Raw genomic sequence first — 25,308 nt, forward strand, 5'->3', positions numbered from 1 at the left:
TAGAAAAGAGCGCAACAGTGCTCATAGGATCAGTGCCACTGACAAAAGGAACAGGAGATGAATGGAAACCAGAGGAAGTGGGAATCCTGCTAATCTAGCTGCGTCCTAATGCGCCACATAATAGACACCAAAATTTGCACTTTTATTTACTTTTCGTGCTGACCATGTAAAGCCAAGGGGAATAGTCTAATGTTATCCTAAAGTACTTTATTTAGGAACAAACATAACAGGCTCTACGTGTCCATTTAATGATTTAGTTTCAGCTGTACAACCATGGCTTAGTTGGGGAATTTTTTTTTTTTAATTATTTTAAAATTTAGGGAAAAATATAAAAATTAATTTATGCGATTGGCTTAAATTACAAATTACTTCTTACAGTATAAAAAATAATTCAAAAGTTATCAAAATAGGTCAAAATAATAATTTAGTCCATACAGTAAAATTTTTTATTCTTTTTCTAAGAACAAAGGGTATAGCATACAAAAAAAAAATAATAATAAAAAAAATTAATAAAAAAAATTAATAATAATAATAATAACAAAAACAATTACCACGTAATGCTACATATAATCTATTTATTCTCCTTTTATCTCAAAGCTGATACAACTTTAAAAATCATTATTAAATTTAAAATGAGTCACTATTAAATTTTGATAGAATGATAATATTATTAATCACATTAATTTTAAAAAATAAATAATAATAATAATAATAAATTGATAAAAACAAAAGGTACATAGCATTACTCAATTCCGCCCGGCCATAGCCTGTTGGCTATCTGCTCCTTTCTATTTTTCGTATTTTATCAACAATCACTTGCCTTTTAGAACCATTCCCATTAACTAGTCCTTCAGCATAGCTTTAAAAATTTAAAATTTAAAATAAGAAAAAAGAAAAAGAAAAAGAAAAAGAAAAGAACACAGAAGAAGCGTCGAAGGACTGAGAACCACTAACCAGAGTCTCATCCATTTCTCTTCATTATAATTTGTATGTCTTTCTTAAAAAGTTAAAAGACAAATCTCGAACTCGTGCAAGACGCGTCCGCAAGACACCTGTACTTACGTTGTTTTCCAATACAACAAAGCCAAAGCCAAGACCAAGTGACCAACCCCATGAATTATACAAGGAATCTGTTTAAATTTTAAAGTTTGTGGTTGCGGCTACAATCAGCCAAACACTTGCTGTCAGCTCCACACATGAACCTCTCTAGGAAACTGAATTTTGAGGATATCTGAGTGGTGCCACTGATCCATAACATCTTTCCACGTGTCCTCAAACTCCCAAGTGCCATCCACGTGTCCAGCTCTATGTTCAATTAAGTGTAAAAGGTCACTTTGTTTTCAGCCTCATGTTTCCTTGAAATTCTCTAAAATTATATACTTAGTTTAGGTTTCATTCGGATTCCGTTGGTTTCGGTATAAAATAATTTTTGATTTGATAGCTGGAGTTATAGCGGCTCTAAGAACCGCAATTTTTCTATAGAACTGGAACATTAACAGGTGGAATTGTAAGGTGATGTTATTTAGATTATGCATGCTCTACAAAAAGAATGAAAGAATTGGTGTGAGTATGGCTTCTTGATTGAAGATGCTCGAGTGATGCTTAGCGGTTTGTAGTTATGAAGGGTGAACCATGTAAGAAGAGAGGCAAAAATGGAGTAGCTCATAGGCTAACCAAGAAAACGTTTTCTCTTATGAACGAACATGTTTTTTATGGAGGAAGGCCCTCGCTTGTAGTATTCTTGACATTGTAATTGCTTAACGCTTAATTTTTAAATTCTATTTCTATAAAAGACTTGCATGATAAACTTAAAATATATATATATATATATATAATGGTGTTTTGTGTGATGAAAAATAATAGTTATTAATCAAAAATTAAATATTTTGAGTTTTTAATTTTGAGCTTATCATTCTCCACTACCACACCACCGTCAAAACAACGCTAAGCCTCTACTAGACTATCACCGGACCACCGTCCTCGACTCCTCACAGTTTAATGGATTGAAACTTTTGTAGGGGACATCAATCGACATATATACAAGATTAGTTGGTTGATGAACATGTATATTTTTCATTTTTATTCTTTTCACACAACTTTGGGAAATCAATTGGTGAGACGTAAAAGAGAAACGATTGCCTTGATGTTATTCATTATGCTGATAGCATGATTTGCCTTTATTCTCTTTCTGTTAAGTACGTCGGCAACAAACTAATATTAATAGATATTAGTTTGTGCGTCATAAAGGAGATTGCACCATTCGAGGCCATTGATGTTTGATGCTTCGACTGAATTCTCCTACCAACCTCTTTCCCACCAAATTATTTTCAAGCAAAAGCTAATCTAAAATGAGTTTTTTTTTTTCTTTTCAAAATTTTGAAAATAAATACCTTTGCTTTTGTTGTTTCTTTCATTTTTGTGTCTGCTCTTTTCTAATTTCTATGATGTTGTTTCAACGTAACTCACTCACATCGATCAAGACAAACCCACTAAAGGAGTTGTATAGTTGCATGTAACAAAAGACAATCATTTTACCTTTGGGCAGGGTGGAGGGAGGGTCGAGAGGGGTGAAATGCTCTATTCCCTTCTCGCTTCTCAAAATTCTTCTTTACTTTTGATAAAAATAAATAAAATTGGATACCTTAGGTTGCTCACCCCCAATCATTTATCAGTGAGTAAATCTTTTTCAAGAGGAGTGGAATTTACAACTCATTGGCATGATTTCTTTATGCTCTGTCGAATGGATAATTAGGTCAGAGTCGAGACCAATGTTGAGGAACACAAGCTAGGTTGAAGACGAAGTCTTTTTTTAGTTGCCAAAACACACCGTTTAGGCTTTTTTTTTTTGTTTACAAAAAACGAGCCGTTTTATTAATGTTGAGAGACGCTGGTTTAACTGTTAAAGGCTTTAGCGTAGGAAAAAAAACATTTTTAGAGTGCGTTTTGGATTGCGATTTTGTAGGCAAAAAATATGATTTTAAATCAAATCGCAGAAAATGAACAGTTTGAAAATTGACATTTTTAAAAAATTGTGATTTAAAAATGCAGAAAACTGCTTTTTCAAATCGTAGGTAATATAGTGCTTTTTTGAAAACGCATAATTTTAAAAAGTTAACCTGTGATTTTAAAGGCCAAATTACGATTTTGCCAAATACTTAACTGAATTTTTAAAAATCACATTTTCAAATCGTACATTTTTAAATCGCACTTTTTTAAATCGTAAACCCAAATGAACCCTAAGGCCTCGTTTGGTTAGCAGAATAGACCACTAGAATGGAATGACTATTCCTATGGAATAATTATTCTTTTGTTTGGTAGTGGTCTATTTCTTGGAATATGTATTCCCATTGGAATACATATTCCTTTACGAAGAGGAATACCTATTCCTCTAAAAAATGAGAGGAATAGCTATTCATTAGGGTAAATGCAATATTTTTCAGAAAAAACAATTATTTTATATTTTATTATTATTTTAAAAAAAAAAACCAAAAAACCAAACCCTTAACTGGTTGGCCGGCCACCCATTGGGGGGGCCGGCCAGCCAGTATATGGAGCCGGGGGTGGTCGCGCCACCCTCTGAACGCCTCGCGGTGGACCCCCGAGGCGTTCCGGGGGTGGACGCAAGTCCCTCGGGGGTGTATTTGATTTTGTGTTTTCTTGTATAAGTCAATTTAAATTTAAATTTTACTACCTTCTATTCCTAAAAATAACTATTCATTTTTCTAATGAAATAGTCATTCTGCAAACCAAACGAGGCTTAAGGCTTTAAGCAAAACGCGACACCTGTGAGCCATTTTGACAAAAGTCAAAAACTAAAGCATGAAATAAAGGATGACTTTTTGTCATATTTGTCGATAAAGACATAAAAGGCACGCACAAGAAGGCCTGCATCATGAGTCATGACTTGGTTTTATTCTCCACTGCTAAATAAAACAATTCGCTAGATTTCTTAGGAAAATCTATCTCTAATAAATTCAATTAAGCTATTGGATTATATATATATATATATATATATATATATATATATATATATATATATATATATATATATATATATATATATATTCAATCTACTGTGAGTGCTATTTGACAAAAAAGAAAATAAGAAGCCATTCAATAATGCAATTTGAGATTTGTAATTTCTTGCTACTTTTTTTTTTTAAAAAAAAGATTCAAGTATGTATTCCAACTTTTATATTGATTAAGCCTTTATATTTAAATTGTACTTTTAAATTAATTGCTTATGAATATATATAGTTTTGAGCTCTTGTCGAGATAGATTTAACAAATTTGCCAGTAGATCCTGGCTTAAGAAAAAAAAATTCTTGAATACCGTCATAATGATAGAGACCGAATTCGAAGAACATTTTTAGCAACGAATATTGTAAACTAGCTCGTGTCGCGATAGATTTAACAAATTTATCACTGATTTTGCCAGTTGCAATAACTATTGCTGAAAGAAAATTTCCAGCAATAAATTTGTAAAAAAATTGTTTGCATAACCAATAAGAAATTAGTAGATAAATGATTATCTAGTTATGCACATTGAAAATGATATATTCAAGAATATCTACAATGAATCATGCAGTGATTTCAAAATATGAAGATTTGTTGAGAACAATTAAATAAATTAACGCTAAACATAGCAAAATAAATTGTAAATTACATTTATATGTTTTAAACATGTTTATTTATTTTGTTAATTATATTCATTAATGTTTTTAATTGATTTATGTTCAAATTTTTTTTTTTCAAAAATAAAAATAAAAAATCTTGACTCCTCTGAACCAAAATTTTGGCTCTGCCACTGCCTATGGGAATAGAACAGTTCAAATCTATTCTCTAAATCATGCAAACATAAATTTAAAAACAAAAAAAATAAATATTGATATTCACAATTCCTAGAAATGATAGACCGAACCAGCTCACTAGCGAAATTTTAGATCAGAAAATGTCACCCGAAGAAAGATCCATTAGTAGTATTTTATTATTCTAATTTTCATTATTTTATCTTAGACTTATTTTATTTTAGATAATATAAATATTATTACTTATGATCTAATTATTAATCCCGTGTATTTTAATAAATTTAATTAATAAATACTAAATTTCTTATTTATTTATTTTTTGATATTTACATCTTGTGTTGATCACATCTGATGAAGGATAGGCGCGGTGAACTCTTGGTTTACTCGTGAGGACGAGCTTGATACGTTCCTTTGGTTTGGCTTCCCTTTAGCTCAATATTTAATGTGGACCGACATCCTTAAAATTTGTAAAAAGAAATAATAGTCCTCTTAACAACTTTTAATTTGAATAAATGATGTGACATTTTTTTGAATCATTAATTATAAATGAACGGTCACGATTTAGTATATTACAAACGAATTTGAATTAGGTACTTAAAAAAAAAAAAAAAAAAAATTCTATAAATGTGCCGTAATTTTTTCACAACACCTAAGTGAAATTCATTGATACCACACTAGCCACAACGTTACACCACATCTTAAATACTAGCTTATAATATAAAGGCATAATATCACTTTCACTTCTCTTTTTCTTTTTCTTTTTCTTTTTCTTTTTTCTTTTTTCTTTTTTTTAGTAATAATAGTAATAAAAAAAAATAATAACAAAATAATATTGGTCTGTTGCCGACTTGCCGGGTGCTATGGGTCGGACCCACTGAGGCCCGCGCTACTCTTCTGATCGCTACCCGAACACGCCATTTTCTTGTTGCTTGACGGCTTGACGCAGCGACTGTTATTGCTTTCTCCAAGGAAAACGAATATCCGAATATTAAAACGGAATTGGTCACGGGGAGTACAGAGTAGGCAGCTTCGGTTGCTTTTCCGTTTCCGTCAAGTTTAAATTTAACCCCAATTTGCGCGTGGGGCTCCACCCTGACGTCAGCCCTCTACTCTCTCTCCTCCTATAAATACGCAAGGAAACCACTCCCCTGAGGTTTAGCTCAAAGAGATCCCCCTCTCTCTCTCCCTCTCTTTCTTTCTCTCGAAGTTTCTCTTTTCTTTTCGCGAATTCAAAACTGTACGAACAGACATGAAGTCCAACAGAGGCGCAGAGAGAGAGACTATCAAGTTTCTTTGTAGCTATGGCGGAAAGATCCTCCCTCGCTATACCGACGGCGATCTTCGTTACGTCGGCGGCCTTACCCGAGTCCTCGCTGTCGATCGCTCTATTTCCTTTGCAGGTTCGTGTTTTTCGCTTCCAGCAATGATATTTAATTCAATTTCGTTGAATTTGTTAGTTTTTGTGAACTTATTTTTTTATTTTTTACTTTTTTACAGAGTTAATGTTGAAGCTTTTAGAGTTCTGTGGCAATTCTGTGACTCTGAGGTGCCAGTTGCCGAACGGAGATTTGGAAACACTAATTTCAATCTCCTCTGACGAAGATTTGGCGAATCTCATTGAAGAGTACGATCGCGCTTCGTCGGCGATGTCTCATCCTCTGAAGATCAGAGCCGTCCTTTCGACACCTACATCTCTCAAAAAAATCTCTCCCCCTCCGTCGATGACTCCGAGCGTGAATGTCTCCTCGTCTGGATCGCCGTTCGTAGCCGTCGATTCGTTGAAAAACTCGTCAGCCTACCGGTTTGTTCCGCGGACTTGTTCGCCTCCTGTCGGATATCCTTCCGGCGCTCGGAATTGCTCCGGAAAAGCCTACCGCTATAGCCGCCATGTCCAGGATAACCCTAGAGTTTCGTATCCGTATTGTGTTCCTCACTGCAATTACTGGCACTGAGGCCCCTAAAACAAAAACTTAAATAGTTAAGGAACCTATACTAGCGAAGAAAAATAGATGATGACGAAGAACTATAAAATTAAAAACGAAAAAAAAAAAGGGTGAGAGTGAATAGCTGAGTTAGGTATTGTGATTGAATATGAATTTTGAGGGATTTGTTATTTCTAAAATCCTTATTGAATGGGGATTATACATGAATTTGTGCCTGAGACTTTTTCTGCCCTGGGGTTCCATATTCGCTGCAACTTGTTTGTTTGGCACAAAGATTAGGCCGCTAGGGTTCCGTCATTCGCCGTTAATCCCGTGTTCTTTTCTTTTTGTGCCACGTTCTCGTTTTTAACAGACGTGAATTCCAGTTAGATGTCGTACTGTGTCAAACTGTGCTCTTGACACGTTCTGGTTTCAGAGTCAGTCGGCTGAGTGGCTTACGCGTGCGAGTTTTTCTGTTGTGTATAAGAATTACATTTCTTTGTTCTTTGAATTGATTTGTATTAATTTGCGTGAGTTTTTATTTTTCTGATTCTACAGGTCAACGAGGGAGGCACCAGATGCCATGTGGCTGCGGACCTTTGAAGATTCTAAGGAGAGCACTTGCTTTGAAACTTTCTTTCCGGAAGACTATAAATATTTTAAATAATTAAATTATAGTGAGAACAATAAAATAATAAATATCATAAGCAAAAGCAAATGTGAACTTAAATATATTCAAATAGGCATAACTAAATTATTAAATGAAAGTCTTAAATTGCAAGATTTGACAGCTGTATTTCAACCCAAGGAGGGATTCAATCATATACATTGGTTAAGGCTTGAACCGGAGGAAGAAAGGAGTCAAAAGTAAATTACAAGGCAGAACTTTCTGTCCACTTCTGGAATCGTGACGAACGAGCCGTCAAAAAGTAAAGGTCCGTGTGAACGACCACCAAAAAAGAAAGAAAAAGGGAAGAGAACTTTCTCCCCAATTCTAGGGTCGTGACAAGGAATTTGTTGGTTAAATGATACTAACCTCACATGAACCGAAGAAGTTAAGGACATGTTTGGTTATCAAAAATATTTTTTATACATAGAGGAGATAGAAAATAATTATAAAGATATTTCGTGAAAAATAGAGATAATTGTATCATTGGTCGATGTAATATACCGTAATTATTTTTCATTTTCTATGATTTAAAAAGTTCATGAAAGGTCATTGTGGTTAGAAATAATTACAAATCGATCTCTTGAGTCAAATTCCGTTAAAAATTTAAACATATTCTATCAAATGTCACATCAACACCACATGTTGCCAATAAGATGACAACACGTGTCCATCTTAATAAAAAAATATAAATTTATTAAAATATATATATATATATATATATATATATATATATATATATATATATATATATATATATATATACTTATTTTTATTATTATTATTATTATTTTAAAAGAAAGAAAAAAGGGAAGGCAAGGGGTGGCCGCGCGCCACCTTGGGCCACCTCTGGGGGTGGTAGCGGCCTTCCCAGTGGCCGAGGGTGGTCATCGGGCAACCCCTAGTAGATCCAAGGGTGACCCGAAGGCCACCCCTAGGCCATTGGGGGTGGCCTAGCCACTCATTGTCTTTCCTTTTTTTCTTTTTCTTTTTTTCTTTTTTATTTTTTAAAAAAATATGTATATTTATTTATTTTTTAATAAATTTATATTTATTTATTAAGATGGACACGTGTCGCTATTTGATTGGTAACACATGGTGCTGACGTGGCATTTGACAGAATCTGTTAAAATTTTTAATGAAATTTGACTTCAAGGATCGATTTGTAATTATTACTAACCACAAGGACCTCCCATGAACTTTTTAAACTATAAGGAGTGAAAAATAATTATGGCATACCACATGGACCAATGATGCAATTATCCCTAAAAAGTAAATGGTCAAGATTGCAAGATTATGAGAAGACCAATTATTTTTAAAGTGAGAAATTTTGAGAGTTTATTTTTTTTAACATAAGTGACTTTTTTATTGGAGGCATTGAAAACTCATAAAAAAACAAATTAAAACAAATTAAAAAAAAAAAAAAAAAGAAAGAAAGAAAGAAAGAAAGAAGAAAGAAGAAGAAGCAGCAATGCTTTCAAAGGAAAGAATTGAAGTGACTAATCTAGTGAAATCGTGAGCATAAGGGTTTGCATCTCCCATGCCTTTATTCTTTTTCGCAACAAATAAAATATATATATATATATATATATATATATATATATATATATATATATATATATATATATATATATATATTCATCTCTAGAAACCCTTGCTGCTAACCAACTAGAGAAAGCTAGGATGAAAACTAAGATATTGGAAGCAATGCAAAAATTGCCAATCCATAGTGATGAAACAGTAAATCACACAACTGAACTCAAGTCGAAAGGGCTTGCAAAAGAGGGTAGGATAAGCAAGGTGTGCTGGTTGGGAATGCCTCTAATTAATGCTAGTAAAGAATTCTAAATTTTTAAGAGAGGGGAAGAGTTGAGAGCAAAGATCGAGGGTAATGAATGGAATGAACATACATGGAAATGGTCGTCCTTTCCTTGTATGGCTTAGGCCTCGTGTCACTCGGTTATTGGTTAGGATCCTGTTTTGGTATGGGGTTTGACTGGTGTACTTTAGTGGGGTACGTTCCTGGCAGGGTATTGGTATTTGGTACCACGTTCTTGCCTTCTGCTCTTGTTATTGGTAGTTCCACGCACCCTTTGGTTGGTTGCATTATGGCCGTTACCTGATTCCTTGCAGTGAATATAGGGACAATGCGTTGAGGTTGTAGAAGGGGCGATCCTCTACTATGCGCCCCCTCCTTGCTTCTTAGTCTAGTGGTGGGCCAAGCTATTAGGCCCAAGTAGTTAATGCTTTTGGGCTCAGACGATTGACTTCAACGGGCCTCATCTGCCAGGCCCAATAAAGTGCATATTGACACCTCAGCTGCCCTCATTCCCCTGTTGGAAGAGGTTTATTAGTCGGATTAAGGTGATGGACTTTTGATAGTTACGATGGGCTTACCATGTCCATGTCTCTTATCCTTTCGGTCCACGTGGATGAATACGAATCGCTGTTGATTCAAAATTCAAAAACCTTTGGAAGCATTTAAGAAGGTATAGCGCCTTGTTAGTTCACCTTTCTTCTTCCGCCGACTGGTTTCTTACTCTATACTTTCCCATTGTGCCACAGGCCACCTGTTTATCATTTTCTTGCTTTTACCAAACTTGTTCTCTTCATTTTCATTTTCTCTACATGGAATGGCTCGCGAAACTGATCATGCTGTGGTGGAATCATCTGTCTTCACAAGGTCGGATGTTGGCCCTGCCCAATTAGATGCATTCATAGGGAGTAGCTGGCGCTTCGAACTGACAGACTCCAACATGGACCGCCTCCGTGTGAAGTATCGCAATCTGTATTCCATATCGTTGCGGGACCCTCATCCTGACAAAGGGCGCTCGTTCTAGCTGGAAGGGATGCAGTATGCCTATACCAAGAGCTACTAAGCTAAGGGTAGGGGTTGAGCTTCCAAATCCCAAGCCAAGCCCAAGTGGTGCTCAAATTCAAGTGATGAACTGAAGCACACAAGCCAGCGTATCTATTCCACCAAGTGATTATATTTGTATTGATAAATAGTTAATTAGCCTTTCTGTTAGTTAGTTTTTCTATTTTCCATTGTATAAATACAACAACCATGTATCTTTTGAATCGTATAATGAGAATTCAGTTTATTCTCTTTATCTCTTTCACTTTCATTTCGCATATTCTGTTCTACTCTGTTTTGTGAAATGGTATCTGAGCAATATTGATTGCTTTTGCTTTTGCTTGTGCTTGTCTTTTTATTGGTTATCCATATGGCATCAAGGGTTTCAAATTATAATGATCTTAACACTACGTCTATATTTGTTTTTTTCCGTGATGTCACCTTTCATGAAAATACTTTCCCTATGTCTCTTTCACAATCTTCACTATCCAATGATAGTGTTGTCTTACCTATTTCTTCTTCTAGTGACATTGATTCGTTCATCTCACTAACTCAATTTGTTCCTCATACTACTTCATCTCCTGATGCAACATCTTCTCCTTTTGTGTCATCTCCTCTTAGTATGCCATCTTCTCCTCTTCGCAGAACCACTCACACTAGTCAAAAACCAGTTTATTTGCAAGAATATCTTTGTCAACTTGCTGCCTCATATCTCCCATCCTCTTCTATTTCGCTGACAAATGGCTCCTCGGGTATCCCTTATGACCTATCTTCTCTTTTATCCTATGATAAACTTTATCCAAGTCATAAGCATTTTAGTTTAACTGTCTCATATCATGTTTTCATCAAGCTATTAAAGATCCCCTTTGGAGAGATGCTATGCAGGCTGAAATTTCAGCTTTTGAACAGAACAATACTCGGGTCCTTACTAATTTGCCATCCAACAAACACTCCATTGGCTGTAAATGGATGTTCAAAATTAAACACAAGGCTGATGGCTTTATAGAAAGGTACAATGCACGTCTTGTAGCCAAGGGCTACACACAATCTGAAGGAATTGATTACTATAAAACATTTTCACCCGTGGTAAAACTTACTTCTATGAAATATTTACTAGCCATTGCTCCTATCAAAGGATGGCATCTCTATCAACTTAATGTGAACAATGCATTCCTTCTCAGAGATTTAAATGAGGAAGTGTACATGTCTTTACCTCCTGGTTATTCCAGCAAGAGGGGATCTCAAGTTTGCCATTTGAAGAAGTCACTTTACAGTTTAAAAAAAGCATCAAGACAATGGTTCCAAATTCTCCATTGCCTTAATCAGTCATGGTTTCTTCCCATCAAAGTCTGATTATTTTCTTTTCACAATGAATATTGGTTCATCTTACTTTGCATTATTAGTATATGTTGATGATATCGTATTGGCAATAATGATTCAAATGCCATATCAAAAATTACTAAGCTTCTCAATGCTCAGTTCAAGTTAAAAAGATCTTGGTGTTCTTAAATATTTTCTTGGCCTGGAAATTGCAAGAACCACTCTTGGTATATCAGTTTGTTAGAGGAATATGCCTTTGAAATCTTAGAAGATCAGCTTCAAAACCAATGAAGTTTCCCATGGAGCCCAATACAAGATTTTCTTAACTTGATGGGCCTCTAATTTCAGATCCTTCAAGTTCTCCAAGACTACTTTGACGTCTTTTATATCTTACCATTACTCGACCTCACTTATTTTATTATGTTCAAACTCTAAGTCAATTTATGAGTGAACCATGTCAATCTCATATGGATGCTACTCAATATGGCAACTAATCATGCATATCATGAATGAACGAAGCACATTGAGATTTGATCGTCACTTTGTAAGAAAATAAATTCAAAAGGGTCTAGTTCAAACTTTACATGTTCAGCTCCAAAAATCAACTTGTAGATATTTTTACTAAAGCTCTCTTTTTTTCTGATCTTTTGTCCAAGATGAATTTGCTTAATATTCATGCTTCATCTTGAGGGGGGATTTTACAATTAGTTATTCCATATTGATGAGCTGGAAGCTGAAGTGATGAACTGATGCACCCAAGCCATTGTGTGTATTCCACCACGTGATTATATTTGTACTGACAAATAGTTAGTTAGCCTTTCTGTTAGTTAGTTGTTCTCTTTTAACTTTCATTCCACATACTCTGTTCTACTCTGCTCCATCCCCTGGCCCATGGTCCTTAAGGACCGACTTGACTTGATCGTACGAGAGTTCTTGGTTTATCGCTATGAGGGAAAGAAGGGAAGAGTTTGGAGCTTTCACTCTCGGAATCCCGACAGAAGTCTCGTTGACATATAGAAGAAATAGTCAATCAACAAGAAATTCGAACAAGTTCTTCACCTCCAATTTTTTAAAGGAAGATTCAGCAAGTGAAACAGTAGATAAAAGCACACTTGATTTGAGAGCATCTGTTGCTGTGTACATGGGATTTAAGCAAGTGTGCGAGTGCTTGCGGTGCATGCCTGTCTGAGAAAAAGGGATCATATATAGAGATCTAATTGAAAATTTGTTCTTATTAAGTACAAGCCATTAACAGAGCAAGTCCTGCATGTGGATACCAAGGCCATAGCAATGCACACATTTAGAATCTTCCAAGAAAAAACAGTAAGAATAGGGGCACTGATATACAGCTTTTTCAACCCGCCTCCTGCTCAAACTCTTCACCTTCAGATTCCTCTGCATTGTCAGCATCATCATCATCGGCATCATTATCATAGTCTTCTTTAACATTATAAACAGCGGTTCTCCCGATCACAATCAGGTTGCTATTAGTCTTGCTGATTTCATTACACTGCAAAAGTTACATGTATCAGCGCCACCGACAATCATTTAAAAGAAATAGCAATTAAAAATTAGAGGTGTAATACTATTTTATGTAGAGATCACCTTGGCATTCTTACTTAACTCCCCTATCCCAAAGCGCGCGCGCGCACACACACACAAAAAAAACACGGACATTAGAAGATTTACATGGTTAACTCTCCTGATTTAAGATAACTTGAATGACAGCATCACAGTGAGGAGGGAACCTTCCTAGAGAGAGAGAGAGAGAGAGAGATTGACTGATATTTAGAGGTATCGCACGTTAGGAGGAAGTGAAAAGTCCCAACTATTATATAACTTTAAATAACAACATCAGTATAACAACTAAACCAAGGAAACAATTAAGAACCAAATGCACATCCCTAATGAAGACAGTATTGACAACATCAGTATCACTGACTTGTTGCACTCTTCCAAAAACTCCAGATGTTTACTGCCTTCATTAAACTTTTTTGGGGTCAATTTTTTTTTTAATGAATTCTTTTTGGGTCACAGTTTTCTCACCTATGATCTGAGTTGCCAATATGTGGTATAAAACAATTGCACTTTACTTACCTTTTCAGCCTGAATTCAATACAATTCATATGTATAACTCACATACCTAAAAAAGAAAGTCTAAGATACATAATAGCAACACTAATACAATCTGAAAACATTAAGCTTCGAACCAAAAGCAAATACAATTAGACCTCAAGTGGATAAAATGCAACTTTTTGAACCACATGTTGGCAACTCGAAATGTAATTTCCTGTATTATTTTTCAACTTCAAACTCTTCCTCATGACATGAAAATGCAGAAAACTACCCAAACTATCTAGTTAAACCAAACTTATAACCTGATATTCCAAGATCAGAATATCAAATTACTCCCTGCAGGTGCCTGTGTAAGATAAACTTCAGCTCAAACAAATAAAAGCCCCACAACCAAAGCTCTTTTTCCAGAATCCATCTACAGTGGTTTTAATTTGGACCTCCATCCAGTAAATCATGAATGACCCAACTCTTGGTTCTGCATATTGACTCCCCATAAAAAACCTTGTCCTCAATTCCAACTAATCATCTTCACAGCAATAGTCCATCATGTCATGTTTGGATCATCATTCCAATTGTGGATCATGTTTCAAAGAATACAGTTACATCATTCACAAAGAGCAAGAGAGGGGGTACATCATTACTCTTGATGCTATAAAATACTTATGTAGCACATAAGAAAGTGAGACCAATTTCATAAAAACTGCCTATCCACTCTTCTGGCTTGCTCCATTTCTCTTGCTAAGCTATGACATCCAATAACTTGAACGGGGGAGTAATTTAATATGCTGAAATAAACTTTAGCAATCAGATGGAACATCCAAAGTTCTACACTCCTAAGCAACCTAAACAGTATCACATTTTGAACCCAGCATGTAGAGATTTTGGCAGCTATCAAATCTAAAAAACAAACCATAAAGTCTCAAACATTTATTAAACAAAAATTCAAGCTGGATCAAGAATTTCTTGTTAGATACTTGAGCAGAGAGCAAAACCCATTAAGCTATAGGTTTACAAAACCTCTCAAACTCGTAAAGCAAAATTCTTAAAAAAATCAGATGTTTAAATTAAAGCATCCGATTTAAATAAGAGCTTTTTAAACTGTAACTTCGTACACAATGTTAGTTTAGATAAAACTTATCTCTCAGATGCAAACCATGCCAGCGAGTGGTCCAATTTCACTGAACTCTAATACTATAATCCTCTACCATTAGAACGATGACAAAAATCATGGGTATGCAATTTCTGGTAAATCTTGCAAAACCCAGATGGCAAATGTTTGATTACAACCTCAAATGCGGATAAAAAATTAGGGACACCAAAAGAAAAAAAGAAAAAAAGAGGGTTTGGTTTAAGGGTACCTTTTCTTCGAAATCGGACTCCTCCATGGCGAGGAGGAGATCCTCGCTGTGGGGTTGGGGCCACTGATAAGGAAGCAAAAACGACGTCGGAATCGTCCTCGACGACCACGAGTACTGCGTCATGAACGCCGGGAATTGTAACATTTTTTTCTCCTCACCTGAGGCTCTCCTCGGTTACTCTATGGACGGACAGAAAAGCCAAACAATGGCGCTGTTGTCGTTTTGAGTTCGGCCTACGTCGTTGTTGAGGGCCAATGGATTATATCGAGAACATAAATGTATATAACACATTTTTATTTTATAAATATTTTGTAATATTAACGTGGTAGTCTTAATCAATTATTTAGTATATTTTTTTAAACAAAAACTAATTTAATGATAGATCGAAACTGCCGTATCAACAATGTAAAATGATTATATAATAAAAATGTGTAGTTTCTTTTGAACAAAAAAAAAAATCTTTATAAATAAATCAAAGACCCTAAAGTTGTAGAGACTCACAAAAATAATGTCAGAGACAGAAGGTCATACACATCCGTATTTTCAACCTTAACTCATACCACTTGCATGTTTTGGGAATAGGATTCCCATAATGAGAAACTGAATCTACAACTCACACATTTGTATCATGATTTTCTTTAATTTTATGGTCCATATTAAATTAAAAAAAAAAAAAATCCAAATGACATATCGCGGTATAAACTATTAGATATAACCAAAAAAAATTCTGAACTGCAAAATATAGGATAAAGATTTCCAACAATTTTTTAAATCAAGCCACATGAGAACCGCATGCCCGAATAAATGATTGGATAGCTCAAAATTTATTTGGATAAGTAAATCTCAAATGAATTCTCTCACAATACACTACCCAAATTATTAACAATTTAAACATAATTTTGCGCAGAATAGGAAGAGACAGATACAGAAGAAACATAAAAATCCAACACAAAATAGGGTGGCCAACGCTCAAACACCCAAAGAAACAACCGGTAGTCTATAGAGATCCTATAAACTACTAAGAATGACCCAAAAAAATTGACTCAGTTGAGACATAAGATTACTAGAGATCCCAATCCAAAAATAAGTTGTCTACATTTCGCTTGAAATGGAAACAATTCTATTCTGGTGTTACTAACTGGTCTTAAACGATGGAAATTACAACAAGAGTAAAGCAATCGATTCCTCAATCTGGTAACTCCCCATATATGATCTCCTCCTCTTTTTCTGATTCCATTTTCTCAAATTTCTAAAGAGGAAAAAGATAAATAAAGAAAGTAGGGAGAGAATAATAGAAAAAAGAAAAAGAAAAAGAAAGTCTCGCTTAATAAACAAGAATACAAAATCCACAGCCTTGATAAGGACAACAACAGAGAAAAACAAAATTAAATCCCCTTGGAAATTGATAACCGTTTTGAAGAATTAATGCATGCCCCCAAACCGACCCCATTTTCTCTACAGTTTTCCATATTTTCCTCTCACTTATCCTCGTGTCCGTTTGCTTTCACATCCACGTTTCCTCATGGTTTCTTCGCATACAAGTCTCTCTCTCTCTCTCTCTCCCCTCACAACAACAACGATCACTGTCTTCAACTTTTATTGAAACCCATTCAAGCCCACTTTCTGATCTTTCGAAACCAACTTGGTTTTCTGTTTCAAAGGTAATAGAGGTGAAGTTTTACAGACATGAGGCTATATGTGTACGTGCTGGAGGCCAAAGACTTGCCTGTGAAGGACTCCTATGTGAAGCTTAAGGTTGGGAAACACAAATCCAAGACTAGGATTTCGAAGAACACATTGCTGCCCGTTTGGAATGAAGAGTTTGTGTTCAGGGTCCATGACACGGAGGAGGAGCTTCTTGTGTCTGTTTTTCACCATGTTGAGGAACCCGGCGTATTCAATGGCTCTGGGAATTTAGTGGGTCGAGTTTGGATTCCGGTGTGGTCTGTTGCCGCCGAGAAAAATCAGACCTTGCCACCCACATGGTTTCCTCTTGAAAGTCCCAAAGCTGGGAAATTTATTAATAAAGATTGTGGTTAGTCTCTCTGTCACTGCTTGTCAAATCACATTTGAACGTTTGATTCCAATATTGTGTTTTTGATGGCTCTGTTCTTGAATTCATGCGACATGCTTGCTTCATAGTTCTGTATATTGTACATTAGAATCAAGGCTTCAACAATTAGACACGCCTCCTACAGTGGAACTTGGATTTACATTCACTTTTATTACATTTTACAGTTTCTTTGGGATTTTTTTTAGCTCTTAAAGATTCAACTTCTTTGTAGTATAAGATGGCATCGTGCATTAATAATAGAAAAAGTCATGACTATTAGCGCTTCAAGAATGCCTGGTTTGGTTGAAAAAACTTGTTTGAAATATTTTGGGAGCTGTGATTAAGCAGACTTCGTCTATACAAGGGACACTTCAACATCTTTTTGTTGTTGTTTTTCTTTTTAGCTCAAGATTTGGGAAAGAAGATTTTGTTGTCTTGTGGCATTTGAACAGGGTTCTTCTTTCCTAATTTGAATTTATTATCTTATATCTTGAGCCAATAAAGCGTGCATAGCTCTTGTCTAAGCTCGGGATCCTATTGACTGTCCTTGAATTATTGAGCCTTTGAGATTTCAATAAATGACTTATTTTGTATTATATTTTATTGCTTCTTCCATTGCGGTTGAGTTGTCGTGCCCAATATGATGAACGGATACAATTTTGTTTAGATATCCAACGGACCAACGCAGTAGTTGATGCTTCATTGCTACAGTTGCTTTAGAGGATTGCTTTGTAGTTAATCTAGTTAACCATCCAATAAATATAGAGTACATTGAGACAATGAAGAGTGCTGTAACAATTATCTTCTTGGGCGAGTAAAAAATTGGCAGTTTGCAGGTTAGTTACTCATAATGGACTCGATGAGAACTCTGATAAAGTAATAATGATTGAAGGCTAAATTGAAACAATGCTAACATATGTCTGGTCTAGTACAAAACATAGCATACATGAGGCTTCCTACAGCCAAAGCATAAGGAAATCATTATTGGCATTACATTCCTCTTGGTTCTGTTTGGCCTTTCAATTGAAGTTCTAACCAACGCTGTTCAGGTGGTGTCCTTTATTTTTTAGGCATGTTTGGAGACCTCTCATTTAAGTCGGTAATATCTATGCCCCTTGCATGCAGGGAAAATTCTTATCACCATTTCTCTTCACGGAAAAGGCTATGAAACTTCGACCGACCACCTCCTTTGTGTACATTCTAATATCAACATTGAGGAAGTTAAAGAACGGGAAAATCCATCCGTATCATGTCAGGACGTATTTAGCTCCAAAGCTCCAAATCGAAAGATGGTAGAAGGGAAAAATTTGATGAAGGCTATTGCTAATCGTCTGGAGAAGATATTCAATAAAAATGAAGAAGCCTCAAGAACTGATGATCCTTCGGAGTTATCAAGTTCATTATCTGATTATGAGGAATGCATGGAGGAACAACCCTCCAGCTGTAGCTTTGAAGAGGCTATTGAGATGATGCAGTCAAGAGATAATGGACAAGATAAAATCCCTGAGGATCTGCAGGGCGGCATTCTTCTAGATCAGATGTACATAATACCATTGTATGATCTTAATTCATTTCTTTTTGCTCCCAATTCACAGTTCAGAAAAGACTTAGCAGAACTACAGGGAACAACAGATGTGCAAGAGGGGCCCTGGCTATGGAAATCAGAAGACACATCATGTTTAACACGAGTTGTTTCCTACACGAAAGCTGCAACAAAGTTAGTTAAGGCTGTTAAAGCCACAGAAGAGCAAACCTATATCAGAGCAGATGGAAGGGAATTTGCTGTAATGGTAAGTGTAAGTACACCTGAAGTTCCTTATGGAAGTACATTTAAGGTTGAATTGCTTTACAAGATAATGCCTGGAGCAGAGCTATCTTCAGGAGAAGAATCATCCCATCTTGTAGTGTCCTGGGGCATTAACTTCCTGCAAAGCACGATGATGCGAGGCATGATTGAAGGAGGAGTTCGTCAGGGACTGAAGGAGAGCTTTGACCAGTTTACCAACTTACTGGCTCAGAATTTTAAAACGGTGGATACCATGTACTTATCCGACAAGGATAATGTGCTGGCAACTTTGCAAACAGAACATCAATCAGACTGGCAGTTGGCAACCGAATACTTCTGGAATCTCACTGTAGTTTCTACGATTCTTATGGTGTTCTATGTCCTAGTGCATATTCTACTCTCTGAGCCCAGCAAACTCCAAGGCTTGGAATTTAATGGACTTGATCTACCAGATAGCGTAGGGGAGCTTATCACATGTGGAATATTAGTCATTCAACTGGAACGTGTTTATTACATGATCTCACACTTTGTACAAGCTAGGTTGCAAAGAGGTAAATGTGTTATGCTACTTAGTACAGAGCTTATCAACTGACTTGAATCTATAACACACTCTCTTGATTCCACTTTTGTGAATTTGTCCAAGAATTGACTTATTTTGCCAATCTATTTCTATAGGAAGTGATCATGGAGTTAAAGCCCAAGGTGATGGATGGGTTCTTACTATAGCTCTAATTGAAGGGGTCAACTTAGCATTGTTGGATTTGGTGGAGTTGTCAGATCCCTATGTGGTTTTCACCTGCAATGGGAAAACAAGAACAAGCTCTGTCAAGCTCCAAACTCGTGATCCTCGATGGATTGGTGAGGTGTTTTAAGTTCTTAGAAATTGGTTTTAATTATTTTTCCATTGATATCTGTTCATCCAGACTTAACTCCAGGACCCTTGAAACAATTATGCAGAGATTCTTGAGTTTGATGCTATGGAAGAACCACCATCAGTTTTAGATGTAGAAGTTTTTGATTTTGAGGGTCCATTTGACCATGCCACCTCGCTTGGGCATGCTGAGATCAATTTTGTAAAACACACATCTTCTGAACTTGCGGATATCTGGGTCCCCCTTGAGGGGAAGCTCGCTCAGTCTTCTCAGTCAAAATTGCATTTGAGAGTTTTCTTAGACAATAATAAGGGGGTTGAAACGATTAGGGAGTATTTGAGCAAGATGGAAAAGGAAGTTGGAAAGAAGGTAAGCACTTGGTTCACATTATTTTTGAATGATATAGTCCAGGACCCTTGTTTCCGTCTTTCCGACCTACTCATGCATAACAGTTTTACTGTCATGGTGGTTCCCATTGATGTTTAACATTGTGCTATTTACCTTACCCCACTATTTTTAGTATCCCCTGTAGAAACTGTGATCTAATACCTTGTTGGCTGATTGACAGTTGAATCTACGATCACCTCACAAGAATTCAACATTCCAGAAACTGTTTATGTTGCCACCAGAAGAGTTTCTCATCAGCGACTTTACATGCTCCCTGAAGAGAAAAATGCCGTTACAGGTGCTAGTTATATTTTTCATGGGAATCCATACACCTTTATAAAGAATGATCTATAAAGATCACCACTGGAAGTTCCACTTGGAATCTCAAAGTGGCCAACAAATGAGCTTGTTAAAGTCGGTCTAGTCTCAAGGCGTAGAGGTGATTTAAATTGCTCCTCTCCTTTTGCTACCCTAGAAATTCCATTTAGTTTACAGTTATGGGGCCTATTCTAATAGTAAACATGAAATTTATTTTTGTTCTTCTGAAATCATAGATTAACTGAGTATTAAAATAACAAAGGACCTCGTTTAATTGAATTAAAACCTAAATGGGATTATTTAAACTGCGCTGTAAACACAGTTGGCTAATTTTATGCTAGGGTAAAATGCTCCACCAATTTGTCTACTTTATACTGTAGATGGTTCCAATGGCTAGATCGAACTGCTTATGCTTATGTTTACTCATATTTAAAAAATAAAAAAATAAATCTACCTGTTTATTCCCACATCTCTATAGATTGAAAATGGAATGACTCTTTGGTGCAGGGCCGACTCTATCTATCTACAAGAATTGTGGGGTTTTCTGGCAATTTGTTTGGACATAAAACCAAATTTTTCCTTCTTTTGGAGGATATTGAAGATATCCAAGTGATTCCTCCGTCCCTGTCATCTATGGGTAGCCCTTCATTGGTCATAGTTCTGCGGAAGGGTCGAGGTCTTGATGCAAGGCATGGTGCAAAGTCTCAAGATGAAGAGGGCAGGCTTAAATTTTGTTTCCAATCATTTGTGTCGTTCAATGTAGCTACCAGGTAGTAGTGTAATGAAATACTTCACTTGAGCCCATTCAATACTTTGAGGATGATATGCTGATTTCCACAAGTATTTACAAATGTGAACTAACTGACAGGACAATTATGGCTTTGTGGAGAACAAGAACGTTGACCCCTGCTCAGAAAGCAGAAATTGCAGAAGAGCAGGACGATCAAGATGAGAGGTCTATCATGCTTGAAGATGCTGGACCCATTCTGAATGTTGAAGATGCAAAGATGTCCAAGGTTTACAGTGCAGAACTTCCCATCAATGTCAGTGGTCAATACTCTTCTCATTTATGTTTCATTGGATCTCATTAAGCATTCAGGAGGGTCTACCGGATTAAACCCAGATAAGCGTTAGATTGATGTTCTGAGTATCAAAAGTAGATTATCTTTCCATTTATTTCAAAACTTCCATGATCCATTCTTGAACCAAACATGAATCTTTTGATTCATTTGGCTCTCGCGCCCAATTATTTCAAGTATTTATGAGAAAATAGACCATAGACCAATTCCCCTTTTTATTTGGGAGTGTTGAATACACCCATGATATTGAGCTTCATCTTCTTTCTTCCGAGGCAATGGATTGAGCGTGTTTCGGCTTTACTTGTTTAAAAAACAAAAGGAAAAGTGAATCATGTGCATGTAATACATTAAATTAGTATGATGAACTTGTTAATCATGGTGTGGGAACTCTTTTGGCAATGGTGCAGATAAAATCATTGATGAAAATGTTTGATGGAGGAAAGTTGGAGCATAAGACTATGGAAAAATCAGGTTGTCTTAATTACGCAACAACTACATGGGAGCCTTTAAAGCCTGATGTTTTTGAACGGCGTTTGTCATACAAGTTCAACCGCCATGTCTCTGCTTTTGGAGGGGAAGTCACATGCACACAACAAAAACTTCCCATTCCTGAAAGTAAAGGGTGGACTGTGAACGAAGTTATGACTCTACATGGTGTCCCATTTGGCGACCACTTCCATGTAGGTGACAAGAAACTGATCGATCTCACGTTTATCTTTCTTTTTTATGCTTTTTTATGTCCATCTTCTTGGGAACTTCATGGAACTTAACCACAAGTGCTCAAAAGAGTTTTTTCTTCATTGCATGATTTCCATTTTACGTGCAGGTTCACTTCAGGTACCAAATTGAGAAATCTGATCTTGCTGATAACGCATGCAAGTGCGATGCTTACATTGGTGTCACCTGGCTTAAAAGCACGAAGTTTCAGCAGCGGATCACCCGGAACGTAACTGAGAAGCTTACCCATCGACTGAAGGAAATATTTGAGGTTGTTGAAAGAGAGATTCTCTTCACAACCCATCAGGATATATAGTTCCATTTGATGAATACTTGAGCTACCAACCATCATTGTGCATTGAAAAGGATAAACAAATATCTCAAAAACAGAACATGTTCAGTGAATTCTGTTTCAGTCATGTTCAATGAAATAAGATAGCCAATGTTCAATGTTCATAGTTTCAGTCATGTTCAATGTTCATAGTTTCGTGATTCACTAGGTTTCGGATATTGAAATAAGATAGCCAAGTAGTCCATGTTAAGGTACCAAACAATGAGATCAGGATGAGGAGTAGTAGTTTGTGTAATACTATGAGCCTTGACCATTGGAATTTTTTCGTTTGTCCAAAATAGTTTAAAAATAAAACTAAAAAAAAAAAAAAAAGGAAGCTGATTGACAAACTAGTAGTTCATCCCAATGCAATCCTCTGCCTGTCAAAGTCATTGTGGGCAATGGAAGGTTTGATGATGACTAATGCCCGCCCAAAGTGTACCCAACTGGGTATTCCTTATTTTATTTTAATGTTTTCTAAGCAAATACAAGGGGACAGGTAAAGAGGATTAAAAAACAGAAGAGAAAACAAGGAAGGAGGGCGTGCCAACCAAACAAAACTCTAGTATAAACATATATATTGTTTATGTTTATGGTTTTCTGAAATTTATATTAAAATTGCTTTCTGTTTATGGTTTTAGTTTCGACTCAACACTGACCCGTGGGCTATTGGATTTCTTCTCTCTAGGTGGCTCTCTGCAAACCCAAGAGGTGAAGATGTTTTCCTCTAATCCTTTTGAGTTGGTAGATTTCGCTCTACAGTTGGGATGTTCAAAGTTAGGAGCAAAGATGAGTTTTCTGTTTTTGGCGAGACTCGGATTGGTGCGGGGAGTGTGGAAGATGTAGATGGGTTTTCTTTCTCGGGTCTGCACTTTTTGTGTTATTTCAGAGGTCGTCGGCAACATTTAAAGAGGAAGGAATGATGATGGGTTACACAACCTGGGATATTTCTTTTCCAAGGCATCGATAGCGTTTTGATAAAGAAAAAGAATGATGTTTGGGTGCACAATTGGATTACTTCTATTCCAGCAGGGGAATAGGCTTATTCTTGAGTAGGTTTTGGTGGGTTTTATTCTAGTACGCAAATAAGCTTATTCCAGAGCAGGGTGGTTTTTTTTTTTTTTTTTTTTTTTTTTTTTTTTTTTTCATTTAGAAGAAAGCATTATACAGATCTACCACTGACTCTCTACGTTATATGCTGGCCAATGTTATTAAGTTTATGTTTTTTTGCTTCAAAACATTTATGTTTGTGGTCTAAATTTAGAACAAATTGATATAGGCCTCGTTTGGTTTGCGGAATGTTTATTCCATTAGGAAAATGAATAATTATTCATGGGAATAGATGAAGGTGGAATAGAATAACTATTCCTATTCTTTTGTTTGGTTGTAACGGTGGAATAGAACATTGCATATGTATTCTTTTGTTTGGTACATTGCAATACATTGGTGAATGGAATCATATTATAATCAAATTTTCTAAAATACCCTTATAATACAAATATAATTTATATTCTTGAGGACATTTTTTTTTCTTTATTTAAGAAACATAAACAATCATACTATGACCTTTTTTTTTTTTTTTTTTTTTTTTTTTTTTTTAATTTCATAGAGGTCATGGCTTCTTCTTTTTTTTTTTTTTTTTTTTTTTTTCATATACAATTACGCTACAAAATGATTTATAAGGAAAAAAAAAAACACACACACACACATAATCATCATATCACTATCATAAAAAAATAAAAAAATAGATCATCTGCAAAGCCCTTTTTATTTTATTCTTTTTTATTTGTTTTCCAGCAACAAACATTCATTCTTTGCTTACAAAGTAAAATGATTTATAAAAAAAAAAAAAAAAAAAAAAAAAGAGAAGAAGAAGAAAGACTACCCCACAACAAATTAAGTTGGGTAGAGAAACAGAGAGAGGGGGATGAGAATATAATTGCAGAGATGGAGAAAGATATTGATGGTGCACTTGAGTGATGAATTTTTGAAATCATAATTAAATTCTTATTTTGTTTGCGAATTTTGAAATTTGACTTTTTAGAAAAAAATTGAATAAAATATAATTTATTTATAAAAAGTTGAATAAAATATAATTTGTTTTTTAAAAAGTTGAATAAAATATGATTTATTTCTGAAAAAAGTAGAATCAGAATTATATTTTATTGTCAAAATTTCGTATCAAAACACACCATGAGTTGAGAAACAGAGAGAGAGAGAGAGAGGGATAAGAGACTTGGGTGTTGAGAAGGTTGGGGTTTTTGGGCAAAAGACGAATTTAATTTATTCTCATAGGAAAGGAATAGGCATTCCACTCCTTTTTGAGTGGAATACCTATTCCTCTTCGTAAGGGAATAGCTATTCCGTGGGAATAACTATTCCCTTAAATAATATACAACCAAACAAAAGAATAGCTATTCCGTAGGAATAGCTATTCCTTTCCATGGGTCTAATCCGCAAACCAAACGAGGCCATAAAGAATATTTATATAGAAGATTTCAAAAAAATGAGAAAAAGACATGACCATGGCGGATGCTAGTCCCTTTTGTCTGAGTATGAAACTAGGCATTGTTGTTTAATTATTTCAAGTGAATAATTGCACTACGAGTTTCTGTGGTTGACCTAAATTATAAATCACTTCATTCATGTAGTACAAAAAGTTCATGGAGGGTCCCTGCAGTAAACTATAATTACGAATCACTTCCTGAAGACGTTTTTCATCCACCAAATTAACAGATTCCATTAGCAAAGGGGTAG

The 25,308-nt window shown here is 35.6% G+C and overlaps 3 protein-coding genes across 3 annotated transcripts; 2 read left to right on the forward strand and 1 right to left on the reverse strand.

Moving 5' to 3' along the window:
- Positions 1–5,972: 5,972 nt before the first annotated feature.
- LOC133874501 (uncharacterized) lies at positions 5,973–7,241 on the forward strand. The gene is made up of 2 exons (XM_062312336.1): positions 5,973–6,208; positions 6,306–7,241. The coding sequence occupies exons 1-2, from the start codon at positions 6,058–6,060 to the stop codon at positions 6,758–6,760; spliced, it is 606 nt and encodes a 201-aa protein (XP_062168320.1). The 5' UTR covers positions 5,973–6,057; the 3' UTR covers positions 6,761–7,241.
- Positions 7,242–12,760: 5,519 nt separating this feature from the next.
- Positions 12,761–15,257, reverse strand: LOC133875384 (uncharacterized). Its single transcript, XM_062313503.1, has 2 exons — positions 15,009–15,257; positions 12,761–13,084 (listed from the first exon to the last, which is right to left on the reverse strand). The coding sequence occupies exons 1-2, from the start codon at positions 15,150–15,152 to the stop codon at positions 12,929–12,931; spliced, it is 300 nt and encodes a 99-aa protein (XP_062169487.1). The 5' UTR covers positions 15,153–15,257; the 3' UTR covers positions 12,761–12,928.
- A 1,205-nt stretch (positions 15,258–16,462) lies between these two features.
- On the forward strand, positions 16,463–22,674 carry LOC133875682 (C2 and GRAM domain-containing protein At5g50170). Its single transcript, XM_062313886.1, has 9 exons — positions 16,463–17,043; positions 18,187–19,398; positions 19,523–19,705; positions 19,805–20,088; positions 20,288–20,404; positions 20,932–21,194; positions 21,293–21,467; positions 21,911–22,183; positions 22,330–22,674. Exons 1-9 carry the CDS (start codon positions 16,695–16,697, stop codon positions 22,534–22,536), a joined length of 3,063 nt encoding a protein of 1,020 aa, XP_062169870.1. The 5' UTR covers positions 16,463–16,694; the 3' UTR covers positions 22,537–22,674.
- The last annotated feature ends 2,634 nt before the right edge of the window (positions 22,675–25,308 follow it).

The sequence above is a fragment of the Alnus glutinosa genome, chromosome 8 (assembly GCF_958979055.1).
Source record: "Alnus glutinosa chromosome 8, dhAlnGlut1.1, whole genome shotgun sequence".
NCBI classification, from domain to species: Eukaryota; Viridiplantae; Streptophyta; class Magnoliopsida; order Fagales; family Betulaceae; genus Alnus; species Alnus glutinosa.